Source organism: Indicator indicator, chromosome 5 (assembly GCF_027791375.1).
Source record: "Indicator indicator isolate 239-I01 chromosome 5, UM_Iind_1.1, whole genome shotgun sequence".
Taxonomy (NCBI): Eukaryota; Metazoa; Chordata; class Aves; order Piciformes; family Indicatoridae; genus Indicator; species Indicator indicator.
The window spans coordinates 33,037,898-33,061,668 of record NC_072014.1 but is presented as its reverse complement, the minus strand read 5'-3'; the positions used below and the strand labels follow the sequence as shown (position 1 = coordinate 33,061,668).

At 45.4% G+C, this 23,771-nt stretch overlaps 1 protein-coding gene across 1 annotated transcript in view; it reads left to right on the top strand.

Moving 5' to 3' along the window:
• Positions 1–23,334, top strand: part of MARCO (macrophage receptor with collagenous structure) — a 42,571-nt gene extending 19,237 nt beyond the window's left edge. Inside the window, exons 4-18 of the mRNA XM_054381258.1 lie at positions 9,699–9,778; positions 11,752–11,853; positions 12,233–12,436; positions 12,839–12,874; positions 14,846–14,953; positions 15,074–15,118; positions 15,658–15,756; positions 15,855–15,908; positions 16,862–16,906; positions 17,052–17,159; positions 18,493–18,534; positions 19,323–19,505; positions 19,808–19,928; positions 22,863–22,933; positions 23,036–23,334. Coding sequence (XP_054237233.1) covers positions 9,699–9,778; positions 11,752–11,853; positions 12,233–12,436; positions 12,839–12,874; positions 14,846–14,953; positions 15,074–15,118; positions 15,658–15,756; positions 15,855–15,908; positions 16,862–16,906; positions 17,052–17,159; positions 18,493–18,534; positions 19,323–19,505; positions 19,808–19,928; positions 22,863–22,933; positions 23,036–23,334 — 1,597 coding nt within the window. The remainder of the gene's footprint in view (positions 1–9,698; positions 9,779–11,751; positions 11,854–12,232; positions 12,437–12,838; positions 12,875–14,845; positions 14,954–15,073; positions 15,119–15,657; positions 15,757–15,854; positions 15,909–16,861; positions 16,907–17,051; positions 17,160–18,492; positions 18,535–19,322; positions 19,506–19,807; positions 19,929–22,862; positions 22,934–23,035) is intronic.
• The last annotated feature ends 437 nt before the right edge of the window (positions 23,335–23,771 follow it).

The window sequence follows — 23,771 nt, the reverse complement described above, 5'->3', positions numbered from 1 at the left end:
TGCCAGCAGAGCTATATCATCTTTACCAAAACTGTTGCAGGCTTAGATAAAACACTATCTGAAACAAAAGTTTTCTTGGCTCAGCTTTTCATCAGGAGGTGTGATGGTTTTTTGCTCTCCAGCCAACATATCTCCACAAGAAACACATTGCAATATATACCAAGCCCTACTGCTTGTGCAAAAGGCAGCTGACTTAGACCAGTGCCTAACTTTCCATCTGCTTGTCATTAGTCTGGATCTTCACACTTTCAAGCTGGAGAATGAAATCTATGACCTTGATCCACTTTCTTTTCATTTTGCTTTGGGATTTTGCTCTTCTTCTTGTTGGTCTGGGGAAAAGTTTTGGGACAAATTCTCCAAAACCAGAGCTCCAGGTTGTCTATGTAGGGAAAGCAGGGAATAGTTAAAGAAAACTGGATACCCAAGTCTCTGTGCAGATTTGAGAGCCTCCCTGCATCTTATTCATCATATATCTGGCCCTTGACTGGTTGAGGGAATGAACTATGAAGGTTAGATGCCATTCAACTTTAGCTCATTTCTGCTTTGATCATTTTTTTCTTTATTGATGTGAGCTACCAGTGTCCCTCTCCATAAAACACCTTTCTTTAGCTTGTGCCTATGGACTAACATATGATGCATTTATTTCTGGTACACACATTTATTGGCATGTTGACATCTTTTTAAATATTATTTCCACCTCAGGCTACTCCATCAATCCACAGTCCTTAAGAAGAGACTTTTTAATGCATCGCAAAAGAGAAATTGGGTTAATGCTTTTTCATTACCTAAAGCAGGGCTGTTTCCCAGGTTTCCTCAGATGTATACAAAGGTTCATGCCAAGCCAATTTGAATTCTCTTTCAAAACTCAAACTGTGTTTAATGGGAAAGGTATGATTTCATAAGCAGATCTGTGCAAGACTGATGTTGTGCAGACAAATCCTATAATGATTAACATGTGGCACCTTGGTACAGCTCTCTTTGCACTTGCATTGTAGTGAAAGCTGCTTACCAGCTGGTCACTTGGTGTGACTTAATTAAAGTAATTAGGGTAGCCAGAAACCCACTGCAATTGTCACACACTTTATTGTAAGTGGGATCTCTAATTTTTTCATGTATTTCTAGTATTTTTGGCAAGGAGAGAGTCTCAAAACCTCATCCCAAGGTCTCTACAAATCCCTTTCAGATGTGGTTGGGAGGGAATCAGGAGCCAGGCAGCTTGGTTTGGCTTTCCACCAGCTGGGCTGACCTTCCTTTATCAACCTTCACCCAGCCTAGTGCTGGCAAATACGCTGAGCCCCCCACATGCACCAGGCCCCTTGATTTCAGCACTGAGATACGGGTGCAGGTTCAGCCAGAGCTTCTGCCAGAGCCTCACCGAGAAGAAAGGGGTATCTGAGGCACCTGTCGTGTCCTTTGGTGGCCCAAATGCTGTTGAGAAGGTGTCTTCGAGGAGCACCCAGGAGGGCTTTGGGGATCATCACAGCTCCAGGGGTCACCTGGTCAGCATCCTCCAGCCGTGGTGCCCCACCACCTGCAATGGTAGGCACAAAATGCTCCACTTTCACAGTAACCGCAGCTCCTTTTGTGCCTTGCCCCAGTCCCTTCTGACTAGAAGCCTGCTGATGTGTCCCAAAAGCTGCAGTTTGACACCAAGACCTTTTCAGTGAAGCCCTAAATCTGCTCATGTCTTGGGAAAGTTAAATAACCTACTGGGTGAACTTTTTCACCAGCTCAGCTCATTTGAACACAACGACGAATGTAAATCAGTGGCTTCCATGTAGAATTTCTCAATGCCGTCAAGAGTGCTGTATTGAATTAAAGATATCCAGCTCATTAATAAAGGCAAATAATGACAAGCTGGTCTTACTATTTTATTGGGCTGGAGTTAAATATTTGACCAATAATGAAAACCTATTTCCAGCTGATTTCTCCCTTTCCTCCTCAGTGTGTTTTTAAAGCACATACTTTGTTTTAAAGTACATACTTTGTTTTAAAGTACATACACGTGTGATTTCAGTGTTTGTTTTTGCTTAAATCCTGCCTTCTGCCAGGTTTCCTGGTGGCTAAAAGAGAAGGAATTTATTAAGACCCCTCCTTCTTTCATTTCAGTAATTCCTATCTATTGAACGAGCCTTCAATGGCACTTAGCTATACTTTGCTCTACCACTACAACCACCAACACTGTTGTATGAACTTGTCTTCCTAGACAACATGTGGAGGACACTCAGAGGCCTTGGTATCCAAAGCCCTTCTGAACAGGCTTCTGTCAAATGTCTGCTCAAACACTCATAGGTGTGTGAGACAAACTTTACTCCCGAATGAACAGTGTCGAATGCTCGAGCTGCTCAGCCCAAGCCTTTTGGGTCTTCTGTGCAAATGTGAACATCCTAGAACCCCTCTGATTCCATTTGCTTTTGAAAAACAAAAGAAAAGACAAGCAAACCACTAAACCAACCAACCAAACCCCAAAAAACAGTTTAATGGGAAAGGTTGGAATTAGGCAAGGGGCAGGGCTATGGGGCAAATTCTGGTTTTATTCATCAAAGTGTTCCTGCTTTGTCTGATCTGTCATTGCTGGTATAGCAGGAGGAAGGGAATTCCCAGGTAGTTCCCACAAGAAGCTGTGTGCTGATTATGGAAAGAGGCACAAAAACCTGCAGGTCAGCACAGATTTTTTTCCCTAGAAAGATTTCCCCACACCTCAGGCAAGATAGTCACAGGCAATGTCTGAGTACTGTGTAAATTCTCCACGCAATTGAACACTTGCACTCAGCTTCTTAGAAAGAAATAATGCATCTGAAAGCAACCAAAGGAAAAGTCATTTGCTTTGCTCTTTTGATATCAGCATTAGTCCATTTTGCAAAATGCTCAGAGGAAAAAATCAAACCAGGGCTCTCATCTTGTTTCTGAATGGGAAAGAAGAACAGTAGCAAATATTAACTATGAGGAGCACCAGTCTGCAGCTGGCAGGTAAGAAGGCAAGTCCAAATTTTTCACAAACACTTCAAACACAACACACATGGTGCAAACAGCCCCAGACACTTAGATCTGTTCTCAGCATTGCAGGAATGATATGCTAAGTGAGAAGCACCCACTGCACCTACTCTTCTTCCATCCCCTTGCTGCTTTGATAACGGTCTCTTCTCCACCCCAACAGATGCATAGACTCACTCTTGCCATCCCTCACCAGATTCCTGTTCCCTGTCTCCAGGGTAATGGGTTGCATCTAAAGAAGTGTGGTTATCAGATTGAAGGAGGTGATTCTGTCCCTCTGCTCTTCCCTGCTGAGACCCCACATGGAGCACTGTATTCAGCTCTGGAATCTTCAGCACAAGAAAGACATGGACCTGTAGGAGCAGGTCTGCTGGGGGTACAAAACTGATCAGAGGGCTGGAACATCTTCCCTATGAAGAAAGGCTGGGAGAGTTGGGGTTGTTCAGCCTGGAGAAAAGAAGGCTTTGGGGAGACCTTATTGCAGCCTTTCAGTACTTGATGTAGGCTAATAACAAAGATGGAGATAGTCTTCTAAGCAGGGCCTGTTGTGACAGGACAAGGTTTAATGGCTATACAATAAGAAGGTAGATTCAGAAAAATTATAAGGAGGAATAAGGGTGGTGAGGCACTGGCACAGGTTGCCCAGAGAAGTGATAGATGGGATGCCTGAAACCCTTCAAGGTGAGGCTGGATGAGGCACTGAGCAACCTGCTCTATCTGAAGATGTCCATGGTTGCTGCAGGGGGGTTGGACTAGATGACCTGTAAAGGTCCCTTCTAACCCAAAATATTCAATGATATTTCCTGAGGCAAACACCTTCCTGCTGAGAAATAGTGGAGAGTTAGAATCATAGAATCATAGAATCATACAATCAGGCTTGGAAGGGACCACAAGGATCATCTAGTTCCAACCTCACCGTGCCATGGGCAGGGATACCGCACACTAGATCAGGCTGGCTAGAGCTCATCCAGCCTAGCCTTAAACACCTCCCTGGGCAACCCATTCCAGGCTCTCACCACTCTCATGGTGAAGACCTTCTTCCTCATGTCCAGTTTGAATCTCCCCACTTCCAGCTTTGTCCCATTCTCCCTAGTCCTATCACTACCTGATATCCTAAAAAGTCCCTCCCCAGCTTTCCTGTAGGCCCCCTTCAGATACTGGAAGGCCACAATAAGGTCTCCTTGGAGCCTTCTCTTTTCCAGATTCAACAGTCCCAACTCTCTCAGTCTGTCCTCATCCTGGTGGCCCTCTCTGGACACGTTCCAGCATGTCCATATCCCTCTTGTAATAGGGGCTCCAGAACTGGATGCAGTGCTCCAGGTGGGGTCTCACCAGAGCAGAGTAGAGGGGGAGAATCACCTCCCTCGACCATGAACCTGTTATTGCCAAAGATCACAATGGAGAAGTAGCAATCAGCTGTTGTCCCTAATTAAGGCAAAACAACTAATACTGATGTAAAGGTGAGACCTGTGGGTAGCAGTGCACTGATTGCAACTGGCTGTGATTTCTTGTAGATTCCTTAGAAGATGGCAATAAAGCTCCCAGTGAAGGTGCCTTTTCCTTTCTGTCACTTTTTCTCCCTTGTGTAAGACGCTTAGAGTTTCACACTCGAGCTTATCATTTCCTAGCAGGAGATTGAGCAAGCTCAGCCCTGCGTGGCTGTCACTGGCAGGCAGGAAAGTCACCAAAAGGGAATGAAGGTTTTTTTGCAGATCTGCGCCAAGCAGACGGGAGCAGCACGCTCGTGTCAGCACCCAGAGCTGCACAGTAGGACAGCAAAGGGATGTGAGAAAAGAGGGCAAGTGATGAAGGAAGGAAATTCAAGGGGAAGAGCCATGACTTGGCGTCTCTGAAACACCATGTGTCACCACAGCAATTATGGGAGATGATCTGAGCTGCAGGGCTGGTTGTTGCTCTCTAGGGACAGCAGCAAACTGAGAAGCAGGGGAGTCTGGAACGGTTTTGGGGGCTGAGCATTAATGCCTAGCACTGCACACATGTTTTACAGGACAGTTGCTTTGAGTTAATTCTGTATGGACTGCTGTCAGTGAGGGTTTCAAGTCTGTGTATATAGCTGCTCACACACATGTTTGCTCTCTGCATTCATTGAATAAGGGGCACGGGTTGGTTACAGGTTAATGGATTTTCAAGCTGAAGTGTTTGCCAGTAGCATTCAGGACATGGAAATTTGGGCCAGAAACCTTATCAGAGGCAAACCATTCCGTGGTGTACTTCAGTGGAAGCCTAAGTATTAACTCCTTAATTTGTTTACCCTGAGATAAATCCAGAGTAATGCATTGATGTGCAGGCAATTAATTGGGATATGCCCCATTGCAAGGACAATACTCAATAATAAACCTCTGTAGAAATGTCCTTCTGAACAATCTGCTGACTACCTGTCTATCTTAATAGCTAAAACTAAAGTGACCCTGAACCTCACATAATCCCAGAGGTTTTCCTGGAAAAAAACCTGAGGGTGGGTTGAAACTCCTTGCCTGGCTGAGCTGGTTGTGGGGCACACACATGGGCGGAGGGGAGTACAGCAGCACTTGCAGCATTATGGGATGTGGCTGTTAGCTGTGTTGCAAATCTGGAATTACCCTGGGATTTTAAAAGTCCAAAGGATGGAGGAAAGTAGGAATGTGGCTACACAGTGAGATGTTTTTAGAGAAGTCTTTTTCGGCCTTGTTGAAAGCGTGGGGTGAACAAAAGGATCCCAGGGAAGAGGAGTGTTAGGAACCAGCTGATCTCTTTTCTACTTCACTGGGCTGCTACGTGCAGAATGAGCTCAGGGAGATGCTTCATTTCAGCTCCAGTTGTGCTGTTTATATTAACAGATCTAACTCATTCTTTGTGTGGCTGGTTTTTCCACATCTCATCATCCTCCCTGCTTGTAAGCACCTCCAGTCTCTCAACAGGAGAGATTGCTCATACCTGAACAGGACACAACTGTCTGTAGGTGAGGAGCAAGACACTGCATGGGAACCTTGCAAACAGAATTGCCCATCAGGAGCAGCTGCCTTGCAGAACATGTTTTTTTCAGCTTTGAGGGTGGCCTGCTTAGCCAAGCAATGCTGCAGAGGCTGCCCTGGTATTAATTCACCTCAAAGAGCAGGTTGAAGTCATTAAAATCTTTTGCAGGTGGTTCCTTGAATTCATGGTGCAGCTGGATCCAGCCTAAAGGGGGGAAAAAAAAGAAAAGGAGAAGAGGCAAGTTCTGATGAAACACAAATTAACATAACTCATAGAAGGGAAAGAAAATCTGGTTTTAATCTCTACAACAAAGCCAAGCAACACATCAAGCTAGAAAGGAGAAATGTCAGCCAGACAGTGCTGGATTTTATTGCTTTAGCACAAGTTGTGCTCTATGGTCCCAGGGTATCCAGGTGCTACTGCAGCAGCTGGACCCCTAAGCATGACTCCAGGCATGCAGGGACACGGGGGGCTTCACAACAAGACCCATGTTCTCATATGGATCCAAGCTTAAACTTAAGCTTTGCTTTAATGCCCTGGTGCAAATCACCATTGTGTGTTGGTCTCAATCTCTCTTCTGCATGGAAAGAGATCTAGAGCCTCTGTGAGCTGCCAGTGGGCAGATCACCCATTACTTGCTCTAGGATCCCCTAATCCAGCAGTGCCTTCCAATGCTCATGGACATCAAAATCCTTGGTCCTTCCTTGGGGAGAACAAATAATTTTAACAAACACCATCATACTGGAAACCTATGCTGGGTCTGACTGGGATGGAGGTAAAGTTCTCTCCAGCAGCCCCACACAATAGGGTGTTGTGCTTGGGATTTGTGGCTTGAATGTGTTGATTACACACTGATTGCTTGGCTATTGATCAGCAGTGCTTGTACAGCATCACAGCTGGGAGTAGCCTGGGGGTGGGCAAGAGGCTGTGAGGGTTCACAGCAAGGGCAGCTGACCCAAGCAGACCACAAGGATAGACCACCCCTTACAACATCGAGCTTGGCAATAAAAACTCAGGGAAAGAAGAAAGAAGAGGTATTTGTGGTTAGTGCCTTTGTCAGCCCAAATAACAATCGTGAGTGCTGAGGCCCTACTTCCCAGGAAATGGTCGCCTGATCATGGGAAGTAGAGAATCAATTCCTCTTTCTGCTTTGCTTACAAGTGCAACTTTTGCTTTCCCTATTAAACTGCCATTATATCGACCCATGAGTCTTCTCACCTCCCTTCTCTTTTCTGCTCATTTTGTGGGAAAGAGAGCTGAGTGAGCAGGTGGGTTGTGGGTGGTTGGCTGATGCCCAGGGTCAATCCATCATAAAAGATGACTGGTATGTCAAAATTCACCAATCTTGTTCGTTCTAAAAAAAGAGAATAGACAGAAAAATTATGTAAAGTGGGAAAAGAAACCAAACCACCCCAAGCTAGTTCTCAGACAAATCTACCACAGCAGAGACAATTGAACAGCTCTGGTCACTGGTGGCTTTGCAGGGTGCACCTGTGGGCTGTGCCAAGGTCAAACCAGAAACCTACTTTGTTTCTGTGGGAGAGTGGTGTGGTCTGTGGGTGGAATTGGGGTTTGGGATTTTGAAGCCCTTCTGCAGAAACATGAGTGCAGATGTTTGCATAAGGGGTAGAGATCTAGATCAAGCATCATCTCCTCTGAGCTAGGATAGCTTCTTACTTGGGAAAAAAAAATTTAGAAATCACAAATTCAGTTCTTTCAGGGTGAATGCTTATTCTGAGGAGGCTAACATCTATCGAGGCTCCCTGAGTGTATCATTGCTGGGAACCACTGTGTTTAGCTAGTGCCAGGTCAGCGTTCTGTCTTAGATGTCTTTGATCTGACATGAACTCTTAGTGGTGCCATATGCCTGCAGATGACAACAATGGTGAAAAGAGATGAGAAAGGTGGCAGAGATGGCCAGGGACCAAACATTTTCATTTCCCTCCACCAGCAGTTACTCTGAGGCCCAGGACTTTGAGTTGAGTGTGATCTGTTTATAAAAATTGGTTCAGATGTGGTGCACCATTGTAATGAGAGCATGAGGAGCACCTGCTGCCTGACACAAGCTACTGAAGTCAGAGCATAGGAAGGGAACACTTGAGCCACAGGAATTTGGGCTTGTCCCTAAGATGTTGGCAGAGCATTTCATGGGCGGTAGGATGAGCAGCAGGAGGGAGAGGGACCAGGACTTCCCAACAGAGAGTGTGGAGGGTGAGGCTGATGGCCCAGCAGACATGCCCCATAATGTACTGGAAACTGCTATTCTATTAATAATCCCATTGTTTCAGCAAACCTTCAACCTCAGGAGACTGCACTGAATCAGCAGTTTCTTTTCTTTTTTTCTTTTCTGATTTAGTAACCCTGATTGCACAATCAGAGTCAATTCATTGCCGTAGACAGTGATGGTGCAGTGAGAAATGAAAGCAGGGTGGGAGCGGCAGCAGTGAACACACACAAAAGTGGAGTGAGCATGTTGGTGCATGATCTCTGACACCCATGCACGTGGCCAAGACCCCTGGCACCACCAGCACAGGAAAATCTGTCACCTGTTTGCAGAGACCGGCATACAGGTGGAAACACACCACCATGCTCCCAGACAACCAGATGCTCACCTGACGGATGCGAATGTGGCAGCACACAGAGCTGCATGGGGCTACAAATTAGGGGAGAATTAAGTTTGAGCAGCTGGGTAGGCAACTGTAGCAAAGCTGGGTGGGATCATGACTTTGCTATCAACCTGCCCAAAATAGTTAAGTGAACAGCTGGATTTTGAACCCTGAAGCAGTGCAGATCAGGACTATCAAAATCAAGGGTTTCTACCACTGCTTTTGCACCCGTGTCACTTGGGCCATTGAAAATGGCACAGCCACAGCATGTTCATTAGAGGTGGGAAAACATACCTCTGAACTTCTTTCTCAGGGAAGAAGGGCACAAAGATCTCATTGGATTTTTTTCCCTTTGGAAGGCCTCTTGAAAACTACAGCTGCCAGCTTCTCTTCAATTGTCTTGAAGTAAAATGGATTTGCCTAGAAATGTTGTTAAAAGCCTCTCTGTTGTAAATCTGTACTCTGAGTTCTCCTGAATCACATCCATCCCTGTAAAAGTCCTATTGGTAACACAAACACAGTCATGTCCAGCTCATCACCTGGCCCAGCAGGAACAGATGGCTTCAGGATTGAGCAGAACAGTCACCTGAACCACACAAACCATCAAAAATAGATTGGATATGAGGCTTTACCCCAGTAAGGAGACAATTCCACAAAGAAGAAGGGATGCACAGATATTTACTATGGCTCAGCTGATGGGTGGGAACCTTTCAAATCACCATAATTCAGGGGGGTGTCTGAGCCCTTCACAACAAAGCAAATGATCAATTCCTAACCGGTTTGTAGCAGCATATATGATAACATGGGATTCCTCTTCCTGATGATGCCAAACCAGGTCACAGCTGCACAAGCATGTTTGAAAGGAGAACACAGAAGTGCATTTTAAAATCCCCATCTATTTTTGGTTAAGCCTTTAAGAGATCTGTACATCAGGTGCAGAGCAGAGGGCTTCATTCTGCAGTGGGCTGTCAGGGTGTGGATTTCCAGCTCATGTCTACCTGAAGCTTACACTGCATTTTCTTCCATGGCCATGAAAAATGGGGAGGCCCCAGCAGTGCTGCAAATGAGCACAGACTCACAGTCCAGGAGAAGACTGTCTGATGGGGACTGCTCTGCACCTCAAAGAGTGCAGCATGAGGCGGCAGCAACGTGGGTGCAAAGGGCTTTGCCCAACACCTACCAATGGCTCTTGCCCTTGGGCTTGGGTGAGTCACTTCACTATGCAAAATCAAAATCAACCCCCGCGCAAATGGAGATGCCAAAGTGCTTAATGCCATGGTGATGTGTGCAAGCATGATGTGAGCAAAGAAGTGTTGAGGTGGTAGGAACTGTGTCCACGTGTGTGGAAAATAGAGAGGAAGCAAGGGCTTGGAGACACCCTTAGCAAAGAGGATGCAAGTATCTCTTCTCCATTACACTCCAAATCCATTTGTACTTCTTCATCCCCTAACCCACCATCATTTGCTCATCTTTACAGTTCCTCCTGATCCTTTCCTTTCTTGTACTTCAGTCATGCACCTTCACTAAATTGTCATCTTGGTGCGAGTTAATGTTTTTCACTACCATGCAGTGCTTCACCTCCCCTCACAGGAGATAGATCTGCAAGGTGATGCTGAACCTAGGATCTCTTGACTACATGAGGAGGTTTGCTTGTGTTAGGAGCAAAATGGCCACCTCATGACCAAACTCACTGAAGTGGAGAGGTTAAGCCTCCTGCAGGATCCTTCCTGAGGCTCCGTGGACATGGTGTCCCCAAGAGAACACACAAGAGAAGCTGAACATCTTAGCTGTGGGATTTTTTGAGGAACTGTTCAAATTACCACATCAGAGTTCTCACAAGTCTATAAAAACTGAGCAGATAGGGAAAACATATCAGAATGCATATCAAATCAGAAGGCAGTTAGGAAGTCCCTTCAGTTTGTTATTGTCCATAATCTGACAAGACTTTAGATTAGCCACAAGAAATTTGTCATGAAAATCAAAGACAGATACGGGGAAGATGGAAATTTGAGTGATATGAACTCTTGCAATATTTCAGACAAGATTGGGCTTTCCTCAGCTGCTACCACAACCTTTCAGATAAGTGGTAAGATTTCTTTTTATTAAATAGATTGATAGGGATTTTATCTGGTCTATGAAGAAAGCAGCATGTAAAAATGAAATACTGTATTTATATTGCATATTAATTGCTTTTTTATAGTGATTTTGCTAGTAAATTAACTGTCATTAAAAAAAAAAAAAAGTATGTAAAAATGTCCTTTCCAGCCAAAAGCTGATGTTGAACATTAGGAAAAAAAAATATTCTTTTCCTCTTTTAGAAAATGTTTAATTTCACTGAATGAAACTTTCATGTCTTAGTAGTTAAGATACTGAAGTCACCAGATTCAATTAAAAAAAAAAAAAAGAAGTATGTTTATGAATTTTTAGCTGAATATAAGTATTTCATTGCTGACTAGACCATTCTATTGTAAAGCTAATTAGATCATTGTACCCTTCTAAAACCAAGGCTTTAAACTCCTGATCACATTACTTGTAAAAAAAGAAAGTCAATTAAGAGTAACTTACTGAATGTCTGAAATAGTTATTAACGTTTCTGAAATTATTTTTTTTCTCCCTAAAGGCTAAAATTTGGCAAAGCAGTTAATTTATTTTACACTTAGTGATGACGATCTGTTTTAAATGCTATGACTTGTTTCCATTTGTTCAGCAGTTCAGTTTATTACTGAGTTTTCATTCCTTTTGATGCATACATGCATCCTTGTGGAACCACATGTATGCAGAGCTCTGGATGGGGAGGACATGTGCTTTGAGCAACCCTCAGGGGAGTGGCAGCCTGGGACAGCTAAAAGGGATGGAAACAGGGAGTTTATTGATTCAGAGAGTGGGGAATTACTACATTCATACTGTTATAGGCTGGAATAAGTCTTGATGGAAGTAATTTGGTTTAAGTGGCTAAGGAGAAAATTGCCAAGTGAGCTGCAATGCAAAGCCTGGGTGAGAGGAAGGCAGCCTGCATTGCTTGCAGGATCTGCCCATATTGCAGAGGGACCTTGCTGCTCCTCATTGCTGGAGACCACTGCTGATGTGTTATGGCCAAGACTGAAATGGCTGGAAGCAAGTAGAGCTTGCAGCAGGAGAGTTATGAGAGGATGCCTACCCTACTTCTGTTTGTTTTCAGAGCCTCGAAGCCAAAGCAAGCCATCCGCACGCTGTCCTCTGGCAGCCCTTGGAGTCTACCTGCTGCTGCTGACGGCTGCCCAGGGGCTGCTGATGTATAAAGGTAATGCTGCAACCTTACTGCAGGCTTGACATCAAAAGGCAGCTTTGCTGGGTGCTCTTGAGGGGCACAGATGAGCAGGGATGAGCACACAGATAAGAAACCTCTGAGGAGCACAGACCTCCTCTGCAAGTCAAAGCAGCTGCTGCAGGAAACCATTCCCTGACCCCATATATGTGCTTTGCATTTCCAGAAGCACTCTCAGCTGCAGTCCTGGCTGCAGCAAGGACTAGCCCATGAAAACCACCTCCTCAGAGCACATACTGATGGTATTCAACCCTGGGCATCCCTTGTGGGTGCTGAGTTAATGCTCTAAACAACAGGCATTTCCCAGCTGCGTTGGGCAGGGAATATTGACTGCATGGGCCTTTTGCTTCCTCAGTGATCAAAATGCAGAGAGAGATATTGAAACTTCAAGAGCAAAACACCACCTATAGAGAGGAGATTCTGCAGCGTTCCTTTGCCAGCAAACTGAGCATGGGTCATGAAGAAAACTGGCGGAAAAGCTTAGAAGAGGAAATCACCATTATTAAAAGCAGTAATGCAAATCTGATGATGATGATGAACAACATCACCTTGGTTGCAGGTATGACTCCATTTCTCCATGCTGGCTGTACAGTGGAGAGAGCTGCTTCCTCTGCACCACTGGCAATGTTCAGATGAACAAATAACTAGGGAAAGATTTGGTCTTCCTGTCAGTTAGTGATGCTCCAGCGCCCAGGGTTGAACACTGGCTCCAGATGCCCTGGCTGGGGAGCTGGACACACCTGGAGAAACTGAATCACATCCCTGTGCACCTCCACCCTGGATCCTGCTGCAGCTTCACATGCAGCTCCAGGCTGCTCTACCCTTCCCTAACTTTGTAGACTTTGGCTTTGGATACCCACTAAAAGGGTGATGTCTTCAGCATAGACCTGTCAAGTCTGTTCTGCTTTGTTCCTTACTGAGTGCTGACTGCTGAAAAATATCCATTAAATATTTGTTTCAGGGCCTCCTGGACACAAAGGAGAACCTGGCCCACGAGGTATGTTGGTAAATGAGCAGTAAGCTTATTTCCTTTTTGTATTTTTTTCCCTGTAAGAGGCCTTGCCGTGGTCATGAGGAGACGTGCTGTACCTTTTGATCCCTCTAGAGCTTCGGCTTGTCCAAGTGCTCCCACAGAGGTCAGTGATCTCACTGCTCTCCCACCAGAAAAGCTCAGCAGTGACAGAGAAACTGTACCTGGTTATTACCTGCAATAACAATTCCAAATCCCCATGTGAGACAAGAGAGGGCATGCATCTCACAACCAGTGGATAGCTGGGCTTTTTGCCCAGACATAGCAAGTCCTGCTGTCTGAATTATTTTGAGGCAACTCAAGGACACCTCCCCAGTCCTTATTCTGTAGAGTCCTATCTGAACTGTGTGTGTAACAAACAGTGACAGACTTGGGACCTTACCCACCCTGTCCTTGGTGAAATGATGACCCGGACTCAGGAATGAGCTAGGTGCAAGTTCTTCCCTCCTCAACCATGCACAAGCTGCTGCACAGAGTGTTTGGGAGTTTTGTCCAGAAGTACACCTGCCGCAGGAGATAAATGTCTCCAGACTGTGAGGATCTAGTGCTGATCTAATGCTGGCTTCACTTTGAGGAGAGGTTGGACTAGGCGATGTGCAGAGAAATCAGAACTTCTGTGATCCTATGATGATGATCTAATTTGCAGCCCTTGCTAGGTCAGGTCTGTATTTCATCCATTCCTAGTTCTTGGCTGAACTTTTCTGAAGAAAAAAAAATGTTTTTTAAAAATCATGGTTTCATATCTTCCTGGCTACATTTACAACACTGAAACAGCACCTCCTGCCAAGCACCATTATTATACATCAGAGTCTAACAGGTCGGTGTATTTTCAGGAAAGATCTCCCCAAAGATCCCCATGAGCTGGACTTGGCTGAAGGACAGCTGGCCCCTTCCCAGCCACACACTCAGCTTAGCTCCACAGACTTTATTCAAATGGTTGTGCTCATCCCTGCCAGCTGAAGATTTGCCTCAGTGGTGACCAAAGGTGCATGCACAAAGGATAAGTTATATGCACAAGCATCTGAATGTTAGTCCTCACTTTAGTAAAATCTGTTTCTGAGAACCTAACATCTTATACCAAGCCTGATCTTTGTATGCCTTAAGCAGAAGAGTTGTGCACCGTGTTTCTCCCATGTGAAATGCATTAGTAGGTACCTCCTGGAGAGCTGTTATCTGGTGATCCCACACAAACTGCAGCTAGAGGGAAAAGGCTGAAACCAGGACATCAAAAGAAAGCAAATTTGTGTGGTGCAGACCAAGGAGGAAGTTGGACAGGTTGATTAGAACTTCCTCAGATCTTCCATGAGTTCCCCATGCTCCAGTGTGCTCATAAAGACAAGTTGCTCCAGAGGAGAAAAGTGATAGTAGAAGGAATAACAAAAGGTGACGAATTTGGGATAATTCTGGAGCAGAAAGATGAGCTCAATGATCTCCAGAAGTCCCTTCCAACCCTTACTATTCTATGTCTTCAAAGGAGGCACTTTCAGATAACTCAGCTCTTTTGGAGCATGCTGGTCAGCTCTTCAGAGAAGAGAAGGCTAAGGGAAGATGTGGCAGTTTCCTGTAAGCAAAGGAGTAGAATACACTGACACCTCCACTGTGGCTAGGAGAATGGAAGGGTTCAGCCTTTATTTAAGTAAAGAACACATTCTAGTGGTAGAGTGACTGGGGAGGTGTCATGGCAGTACTGCAAGCCTATAAAAGCAGGTAAAACATCTGGCCAGACCAGCTGGCAGAGTCAGAGGTGGTTCAGACAGGCTTTTGAGATGCCATCCAGCCATGTTCTCCTATAGCTTTATGGAAATGCATCTGTTTAGTGAATGCAGGTGTGAGGCCAAATTCTACTACTACTGCAGCTAGATAGAGGTGCTCCACTGGCTGCAGAGACAACAAATGTAGTTTTTTGAGTTTATACATATGTGCTGTGTTGTTTGGTAGGTATCCAAGGACAGAAAGGTGAAATGGGCAAGAAGGGAGACCCTGGGCCCCGCGGACTCATGGGTCCTCAGGGACAACAAGGAGTCCCTGGACTGCCAGGTTTCAATGGTAAGTGCAGAGGTCGCAGTGCAACCCACCACCAGCATGTGCATGCCATGAGGGAGGGCAGTTTTGGCTGAAGAGTTTGGCTAAGGCTTCTTAGCACTGATGATAGGATGTTTGTTACAGGTAGCGTGGGGGAGCCTGGACGTCCTGGACAGAAAGGAGAAGCAGGTAAGAAGTACCAAAGGTGCAGTTTCTCCTAGAGATATGAGACCAAGCTCTTTTAGATGGTGCTTCATGACCAAGAGCAGCCAGGCTAGATACAAGTATGGGTAAGAGAGGATGATGAAAAGAAGAGGAACTCATATCAACATGTCAACAAACCTGTCCCACAACCTCGGCTCTCTCATCTGGACCCCTTCTGCATGCGAGGGAAAGAAGGGTCCTGGTACCATGGAGGACCATGTCCTCCTTTCTGATGTGTGCACATGCAAGGGCAAAAATTGGCTGCTCTTTTAGGAAAGCACTACTGTCTTTCAAGGCTGACAGTCTGAGGACATGGGTCCACACTCCAGACCACCACTCACTGCACTGCTAAGATTAGTTCTGCCAGGAGGCGACTTCAATTTGGAGCAACCCAGCATTTGTTTTGCCTTTATAAGGCCAACTCAATCTGCACAGTTCAGGGGCTGGTGACTGAGCTATCTTTTATTTTTCTCCTTCACATGTTGTGTTACATTTCACATGTGCTATGTTTGCTCAACCTCAAGGTGAAACTGGACAACGTGGACCTGCAGGAATTCCTGGCCCTGAAGGCAGAGATGGTCAGAAAGGGGAAAAGGGGGACCAGGGGCCTATTGGTAGTCCAGGTACAGCACTGTTCAAACCCATAACTCACTGACCTCCTACTCTGGCCTTGCTTTGTGTGACAGATTCACCTTTTTTTTTTTTTTTTTATAAATTTTAGGAGTGCCAGGCACTGCAGGACTCAGAGGTGAAAAGGGAGACAGAGGAGTAACAGGTAAAGGAGAATAAAATAGTCTGGGGTCAACAACATGCATCATGCAGAGAATGGAACGAGATCTGCAACAGCAGATTTGTTGAGTTCTGTTCTTGGAGCCCTGGTGCATCCCAGGATGTCATGGTGGGCCTGGACCTCTACCAGGCTGCTGTGGGGGTACCTATTCACTGAGGGGGTTATTTCAACCACCTGCAGCATGCAGGAGGGGTTGATGTTGTCTGCATTTTGGTAAAAACAGAAAAAAACAAACAAACAGTGTGGCAGCTTAGGATGAGTGAAAGAACAAAATGGGGCTAAAGACAAATTTTGCTGGCTGTAAATCTGATGGGGAAGGATATTCACTAGCAAGCATCTGTCCTTACCTCTGTAGCATTGCAGGGAAAGACATCTTCAGAGGACAACCTAGAGCACATAACCTAGGCCTTTTCTTTGACCTCCCTTCTGAGGAAGGTCACCTCTCTATGCCAAGCACCCAAACAATAAGGAAACATTCTCCAGTGCAAGCCTATTCTGGTGTATTTCTCTTAAATCGATGTTTTTAACCCTGAGTTTATATAGTGCATGCAACCTCTCATCCCCATCAGTAAGTGACCAAGGTCCAAGTGCTGCACCCTTCTGTATTCTTAGATTACCTGAATGCTAGGGACAAGAGTCACCTGGCTTAAGATTATGTGCTTGCATATGTCTTAGGCACCTATCTAGGCTCTCTATTCAGACAGTGAAGATCCGTCTGGATCCTATTATCAGAGTTTAGGATATGAAATAAATGATCAGAAGTTGAATTGCTTCAGGAGAAGACAATCCTCCACTGCCTGTATTATTTTTCTGGTGAGGTCTGCACTGAATATAACAGGAAGTAAGACACTCACTAGACAAGTGGCATCATAGATATTAGTTTGCATAAGCTTTTATAAATATTTATCTTACGTGTTTGTTTGTTTTTATTATCTTAGGTCCTCCAGGGCAAAAGGGAACAAAGGGAGACTCAGGTCTACCAGGTAAACCTTTGACAGCATGACTTACTTCTGATGACACAAAGCACTTTAAATGCCACCATCCACTTCTCTCCATCAATGTGAACCACTCATCACCTTTTTCCCTTGGGAACTAATGAAGGCAATGACTTTCTTGTTTTCCACCCAGGAATCCCAGGCCCAACTGGTGAAAAAGGAAGCAAGGGTGATTATGGCATTCAGGGACCAAAAGGAGAACCTGGAGCAAAAGGAGCCAAGGGAGACCATGGGTCCTCTGGTAAGGGCGTTTGCCATGGGGTCTGTGGAGCTGATGGTGCATTTGAGTTTGGGACTGTAGATCACAGACAGGCACAAGCTGCTCTGCCACATGTTTACAGAGATCATTTGGAGGAACTCAACAGACAGATCAGTCTTCTCAGAAGATAAATGTGCAGTGTGTCACATTTACACCTCAGGAGGTGTGCTAAAAGACATTCAAGTAAACAGATGCACTAGATTTTCTCAAATCCCTTATCTCACAGAAAACTGGAACAATCCATGTTCCTCTTTGCTTTGTACAGGGATGTCCTGCATCATACTACACTGCTGGGGTAAATCTCACATCAATGTGGTAGTCAGGCACACAGGGCTATTTAACTACATCTTTCCATTTGTAGAGCACAAAAATAGTTCAAAAGGGACAACACTGCAGCTACTCCCCATCCTTACTCTCCTCCCTTCCAGTTACAGGATGCTTCCAAAACCCGTAAGACCTACTCTTAAAAAAAAAAAAAAATCAAAAGAGTAGTTACAACAGGTCATGGGAAGCAACCAGTGCTCCAGATGGTTTTTCTTTTAATTGCTCACCCAGAACAGTATGAGATTCCTAGGAAATCAAATAAACTAGATCGCATGTGGTGCTCCTCCATGCACTCTTCTTATGGAGCTTTGCCTCTGGAGGAAGGGAAAAGTGTAACAGGTGACCCCAGGTTGGGGACTGCCCTCCAGGTGGGTCCCATCTCTTGGTCCCCAGAAGGAGACAGCAATGTGTGCTTTGTGGAGGTAGCTTCTGGAGGAAGAGCTCACTGTTTTGTTTTTTTCCAAATACTCCTACACCCTAAAGACCAGAGTGCCACACAGAAATATGGAGAACTGTTGGAAGTGCCTTTTTGTTTTTTTCTGTGGCAGCACCTGGAGAGTAAACCCCACAATACAGATCTTCCTGCCAAGTACTTTGGGAGATACCATGCCCACTTCTGTAAGGCCCAAAGGCTATCAGAAGTGTCATTTAACAGGTAGGAGTGGGAATAAGATATACTTCCTGCAAGTGAGTGGTTGGGATTTTGTAAGTGGCTCTTTGGGTTTTGTTTTGGGTTTTTTGGGTCATGTTAGGGACACTTTGTTATATGTTATCCTACTTTTCTTGTCACTTTTCATTTACTTATCCTTAGTCACTTTAGTGGATCCATGCCACAATGGGATGGAGCCCTCATATCTCTGACTCACCCAGATATTCAGAAAAAGTCAATAACTAAATTTTCTCCCAAGCAGCTGTCAATTATTTGCCTTCTGTTTTGTTTTTTCTTTGTTTTGTTTTTTTGTTTTTTTTTTTTTTTTTTAATTTGGAACAGGTTCCCCAGGAGCAAAAGGGAGCAAAGGTGAAAAGGGAGAAGGTATTGGATTTTTATTTATTCTTCTCTCACTTATCTTCTGGCATTGAAGCTGTCTGAGATCAGGGCCAACATTCACCCCTGCACATATTGGTTAACCAGTAGCACAGCTAACAGCACCAAACGGTCTATAACCTAAGATGGAGTCTGGCATCTCCAAACCTAGGAGAGGGCCTTGAATTGTTTGGATTTGAGCTACTAGTAACTTCTGGTCCCACCCTGGCTACAGCCATAGAGATGGGAACATTTCATAGAATCAGGATTGTTTCAGTTGTAAAAGTCCTCTAAGATCATCGAGTCCAAATACCAACTTACTGCCACCATGGCCATTAAACCATGTCCCAAAGTGCCATGTCTACACATTTTTTGCACACCTCCAGGGACAGTGATTCCACTGCCTCCTTGGGCAGCCTATTCCGATGCCCAACCACTCTTTCAGTAAAGAATATTTTCCTAATATTCAATCTAAACCTCTTCTGGCACAATTTGAGGCCATTTCCTCTTGTTCCATCATTTGATATTAGGATGAAGAGATTGACTTCCACTTCACTACAGGCTCCTTTTAGGCAGTTGTAGAGAGCAATGAGGTCTCCCCTCAGCCTCCTCTTCTCCAGACTAAACAATCCCAGTCCCATCAGCTGCTCCTCATAAGAGTTGTTCTCTGGGCCCTTCACCAGCTTCATTGCCCTTCGTTTGCCCAGTCTGAGTGATCACTGCTTCTGTCTTTCCATGTGTTTTTCTTTCCTCATGCCTGCATAACTAGTAGAGTTGTTATTTCTTCTCCTCTGAAGCATCACACAGCTTCAGTGGTTTCATACGAATCGCGGGAGGGGGCAGGAGGGGCCGCGTGGAAATCTTTCACCAAGGGTCCTGGGGAACAATATGTGATGATGGTTGGAGCATCCAAGATGCCAACGTGGTCTGCCGAATGCTGGGATACAGCTATGCCACCTCTGCCTTCACAGCTGCAGGAGGTGAGTCTGCAACAGCCTTCCCTCTCCCCATGCCTGGGAGGTTATATACACCCAGAAAGCACACAGGAGGAGAGAAAAGAGGATCTCCTCAAAGGGCCAGCTCATCCCAAGAGGGATGAAGGAGCTGCACATCAAGTGCTGTTTGAACTGTGGCCAAAGGCTTGATTTCCAAAGAGCTAATTGTACAGCCCAACACATGCCTGCTATCCACTTAGGTCTCTTTAAAAAAAAAAAAAAATCACATTCTTCTTTCTTTTGTCTGACAGATTTTTGTTTCTTTCTGTTTAATTCCTCTTCCTAAGGCACTGGAAAAATTTGGCTTGATGATGTGAACTGCAGTGGGAATGAATATTCCATTATTGAGTGTCCAAAGCCTGACTGGGGTGTGAACAACTGCTCCCACAATGAAGATGCTGGGGTGGAGTGCAATTGATGGGACACAAAGGCTGCCCTTGGAGCTGCTGCCTGCTTCTGCTATCTATGGTGCTCTTCTTCATAATGCAAACCCAATTTCATAAGGCTGTGCTTATAATCTTATCACCAGGTCATAAAAATATTGACAAAAAAAGTTGGATTTCCCATAAATATGTAAAAGTTGCAAGACCCACAGTCAACTTGAAACCTCCAGCTGTTGTGAAACAGCTGGAGCTCAGGCAAATGAGCCAGTTCACAGGTTTTCCAGGTACCTGGCATCAGCTCATTTTCTGTAGCTCACACATGTGCGACCTCTAAGTCTACAGAGGAGGGGAGATAGTCTGCTTCAGCTCAGTGCAGTAAAAGAAAACAGGATCAGCATGCAGAAATGGGCAGTTACTACAGCTAAGCTGGCTAGTTCATCTTCATCACAGTATGGTTGTGAATCTGAGCCTAAAACCTCCAAGTGAACTGCCTACACCCAAGAGAGCAGATGCTCAGAAATCATCAGATGGTCTCTCCGGCATACAATTATAAATGTTCTTCAGAGAGGATGCTGCTCAGAGATTAAAGTGCAAAAATAAGTGCCTGAAATCTAGATGGCATATTATGCTAGTTTAGCACAGACCTTATTTTGACCTTGGTCAAGTCCCCTGCCTTCTCTGTCAGTGTTTCTTAACCTGTCCTCAGCAGAAACACCCCTTACCTTATCTGGCATATAAAGCGAAGCGTTTCATACCTGTAGAAATTAGATGCCTCAATAAAGAAAAGGAAAAATGAATAAAAGCAATAATGGAAAAATATCAGCCAGTTAAAATTCCAGACCCTAAACCTAAGGCTTCTACCTTAACTGAACATCTTATACATGTGTGAGGTAATAACTGAAAGGCTTCTCTTCCATGAGGTGTAAGTCTTTGGCAGGACGTTTGGCAGATGGCAGCAGCCCTTGTACACGTAGCTGGGCATGTCACAGAAACTTGTTTGCAGCCATTTGGTTTAAAATGTCAGAAATATGTGTCAGTGACCCCACATCTTTGCCTTAATGTTAGTAATAATTACATTCATCTACACAGCTTTGAAACTCGTTTTTTAGTGCTTAGAAATCCAGATATAAGTTGGGGGGGGGGGGGGGGGGAAGCAGCGCTGTTAAGAGCAGCAAACAAAGGGGCATCTGGGGCTGATGTGAGTGAGAAGATCCAGCACTGTGCAGGGTGCAACAGTTTGTAGCAAAGCTCATCACTGTTTTGAAAAAGAGGAAATGTTTGTTATGGGGTCTCAGGCCCCAGGAAATAAGTCTGGAAAATCCCCAAAGTTTTCCAGTATCCATTATGATGCTTTTGACAGCAGGAAATGAAAAGAGATGTTTATAATTCCTGGCTCCGGTTTAGAGGAGGCAAGGAGCACCTGCCACAAACCATGGGTAAAACCTCATGAATGACAACTATTTCAAAGCTGATGGAAGAGCAGAGTGTCTCATCTGCATGAGAAGAGGTAAAAGCTTTGTGTTCTGGCAAGGAGCCCTAGCAGAATGCTGAGTGTGGGCATTTGGGCTTACACAGCTTTCCACAGGTCTCCCATGAACCTTTGCAGATTTTCTTCACCTTTTTTTTAGTGTGGCAGCGTGCAAAGAAAGCATTTCCACAGCATTGAAGCTATATCCTTGTGTTGATATATCAGTATGTGGTGCTTACATTCCCATTTTCCCACTTTCCATGTTAATAGGCACATTCCTCACCATTTTTCATGCTGAGACATTTGATTTTTCCATTGGACAAAAATGTCACCAAAGGGAAAGTCATTTTGTCCCCAGCGATGAACTTTTGTCTGGATCTAAATTCCCATAAATCTCCTTTTTGGAGAACTGACATCCAGAAAATAGCAGTTATGCCACAATTTAGGTCAAGATACCAAGGCTTAGATCTGTATGTCCAGGACAAAGGACACAATAGTCCATTCCATGTGCTTCTAAGTCCAGAAGGAACTGGTTGAACCTAAGCTACTGTCCAACACTGTAGCCAGAAACCACAGCATGATATGCTTAACCTACTCCCCTGCCAGTTATAGAATCATAGAATGATTTGGGTTGAAAGGGATTGTCCCCATCTATTTTATAGGTCCCTAACAAGTACTGAAAGACTTCAATAAGGTCTCCCCAGAGCTTTCTCTTCTCCAGGCTGAACAATCCAAAATCTCTCAGCCTGTCCTCATAGCAGAGATGTTCCAGCCCTCTGCTCAATTTTGTGGCCTCCTCCAGACCCGCTCCAGCATGTTCATAGGAGCTGCGGAGGCTGTGAGGCTGCAGGCTTGCTTCCTGCGGGAGCCAGATTATAAAACTCTGAAGTCCAGTTTTAGCAAATTCGAAAGTTCACACTAAACTCACACAAAATTCAAATGACAGATACCTGTGGCAGCTCCTCACCTGATACAACCTGCCATACTCATTGCTGTGCTGGCTTTTGGTAGAGTAAGAAAAGCCCTCAAGTCATTCCGAAAAGGAAAAGGGAGAGGGGAACAGGAGAGGGAAAAGGGAAAGGGTGAGGGAAAGGAAAAGGAAAAGGAAAAGGAAAAGGAAAAGGAAAAGGAAAAGGAAAAGGAAAAGGAAAAGGAAAAGGAAAAGGAAAAGGAAAAGGAAAAGGAAAAGGAAAAGGAAAAGGAAAAGGAAAAGGAAAAGGAAAAGGAAAAGGAAAAGGAAAAGGAAAAGGAAAAGGAAAAGGAAAAGGAAAAGGAAAAGGAAAAGGGGGGGAAAGGAAAAGAAAAAAAGAAAAGGGGGGGAAAGGAAAAGAAAAAAAAAGAAAAGAAAAAAAAAGGAAAAGAAAAAAAAAGGAAAAGGAAAAAAAAAGGAAACGTCAGATTTTTTTTTTTTTTCTCAGAACCACTAGATGAAACTATCACGAGTGCAGCCGGGCCCCAGTGCCGTGATGTCAACGCTTGTGTCAAATAAAGGTTTCCCAGCGAGGGCAAGGGCCGGACTTATCCTGTCGGAGCTGCCACCGGCACGACGGGACGAACCCCGGGTACTTCCCCAGGGACCCAGCGGCGCTGAGCCGCCGGGACACGGCACAGAGAGTTTCACGGGCCACCTATGCTTGTTAAAAATGCTCCTTGCCGACACTAAGGGGAGCTCAAGGGCCGCCACCCGCTCACCAGCCGCCGGCTCGGCTCGACTCGGTCTGACTCGACCCGGCTCAGGGGCTGCCCCGGCCCCGCCGCACCGGGAAAGCTGCACTTCCAACAGCGCTTCCCTCCTTCCGGATGTTCTCTGACACGGGGAACCGTGGATCCCGCGCATCCCGGGAGCGGGAGGTGCGGCGGCAGCCGCAAGGTCCCGTTAGTGCCGCCGAAGCGTCTCTTTGGTGCCTCGGGGGTGCCACGGGGAAAGGACGCGGGCGTAGTTCATTCTGATGCGTGGATTTAGGGCTCACGCCAACTGACACCCCAGAGCAGGGCACTCGGTCTGAGGGGTGAGACAGGCGGCGATGGTTTCCCGGTCTTGGGTAACTGCAGCTGTGGCCAAGTAGCTCTCCCAGAAAGGCATCTTGAAAAACAGGAGTGGAAAATACCTTCGTGATTCAGCCTCTTGCGCCTGCTAGTTTATGGGAGACTGCCAAGCAGGTGGGACAATTTTAAACGTTTTTCTCTCCACCCTTAATAACTAGAAACACACTTTTTAAAGCAATTCCCCAATTTTTGGCAGCATGTCAGAAGTGTCCCCTCTGGGGGGGGGAACAGAGGAGGGACAGCTGCACAATCCACCCCCAGCCTCACTGCTTTCAGGGCTGGACACAAGGTGTACAAGTGGGTACTGGGAGGCTGAAACCCAGCATGGGGACCCCTGGGCAGAAGGTTTTGAGG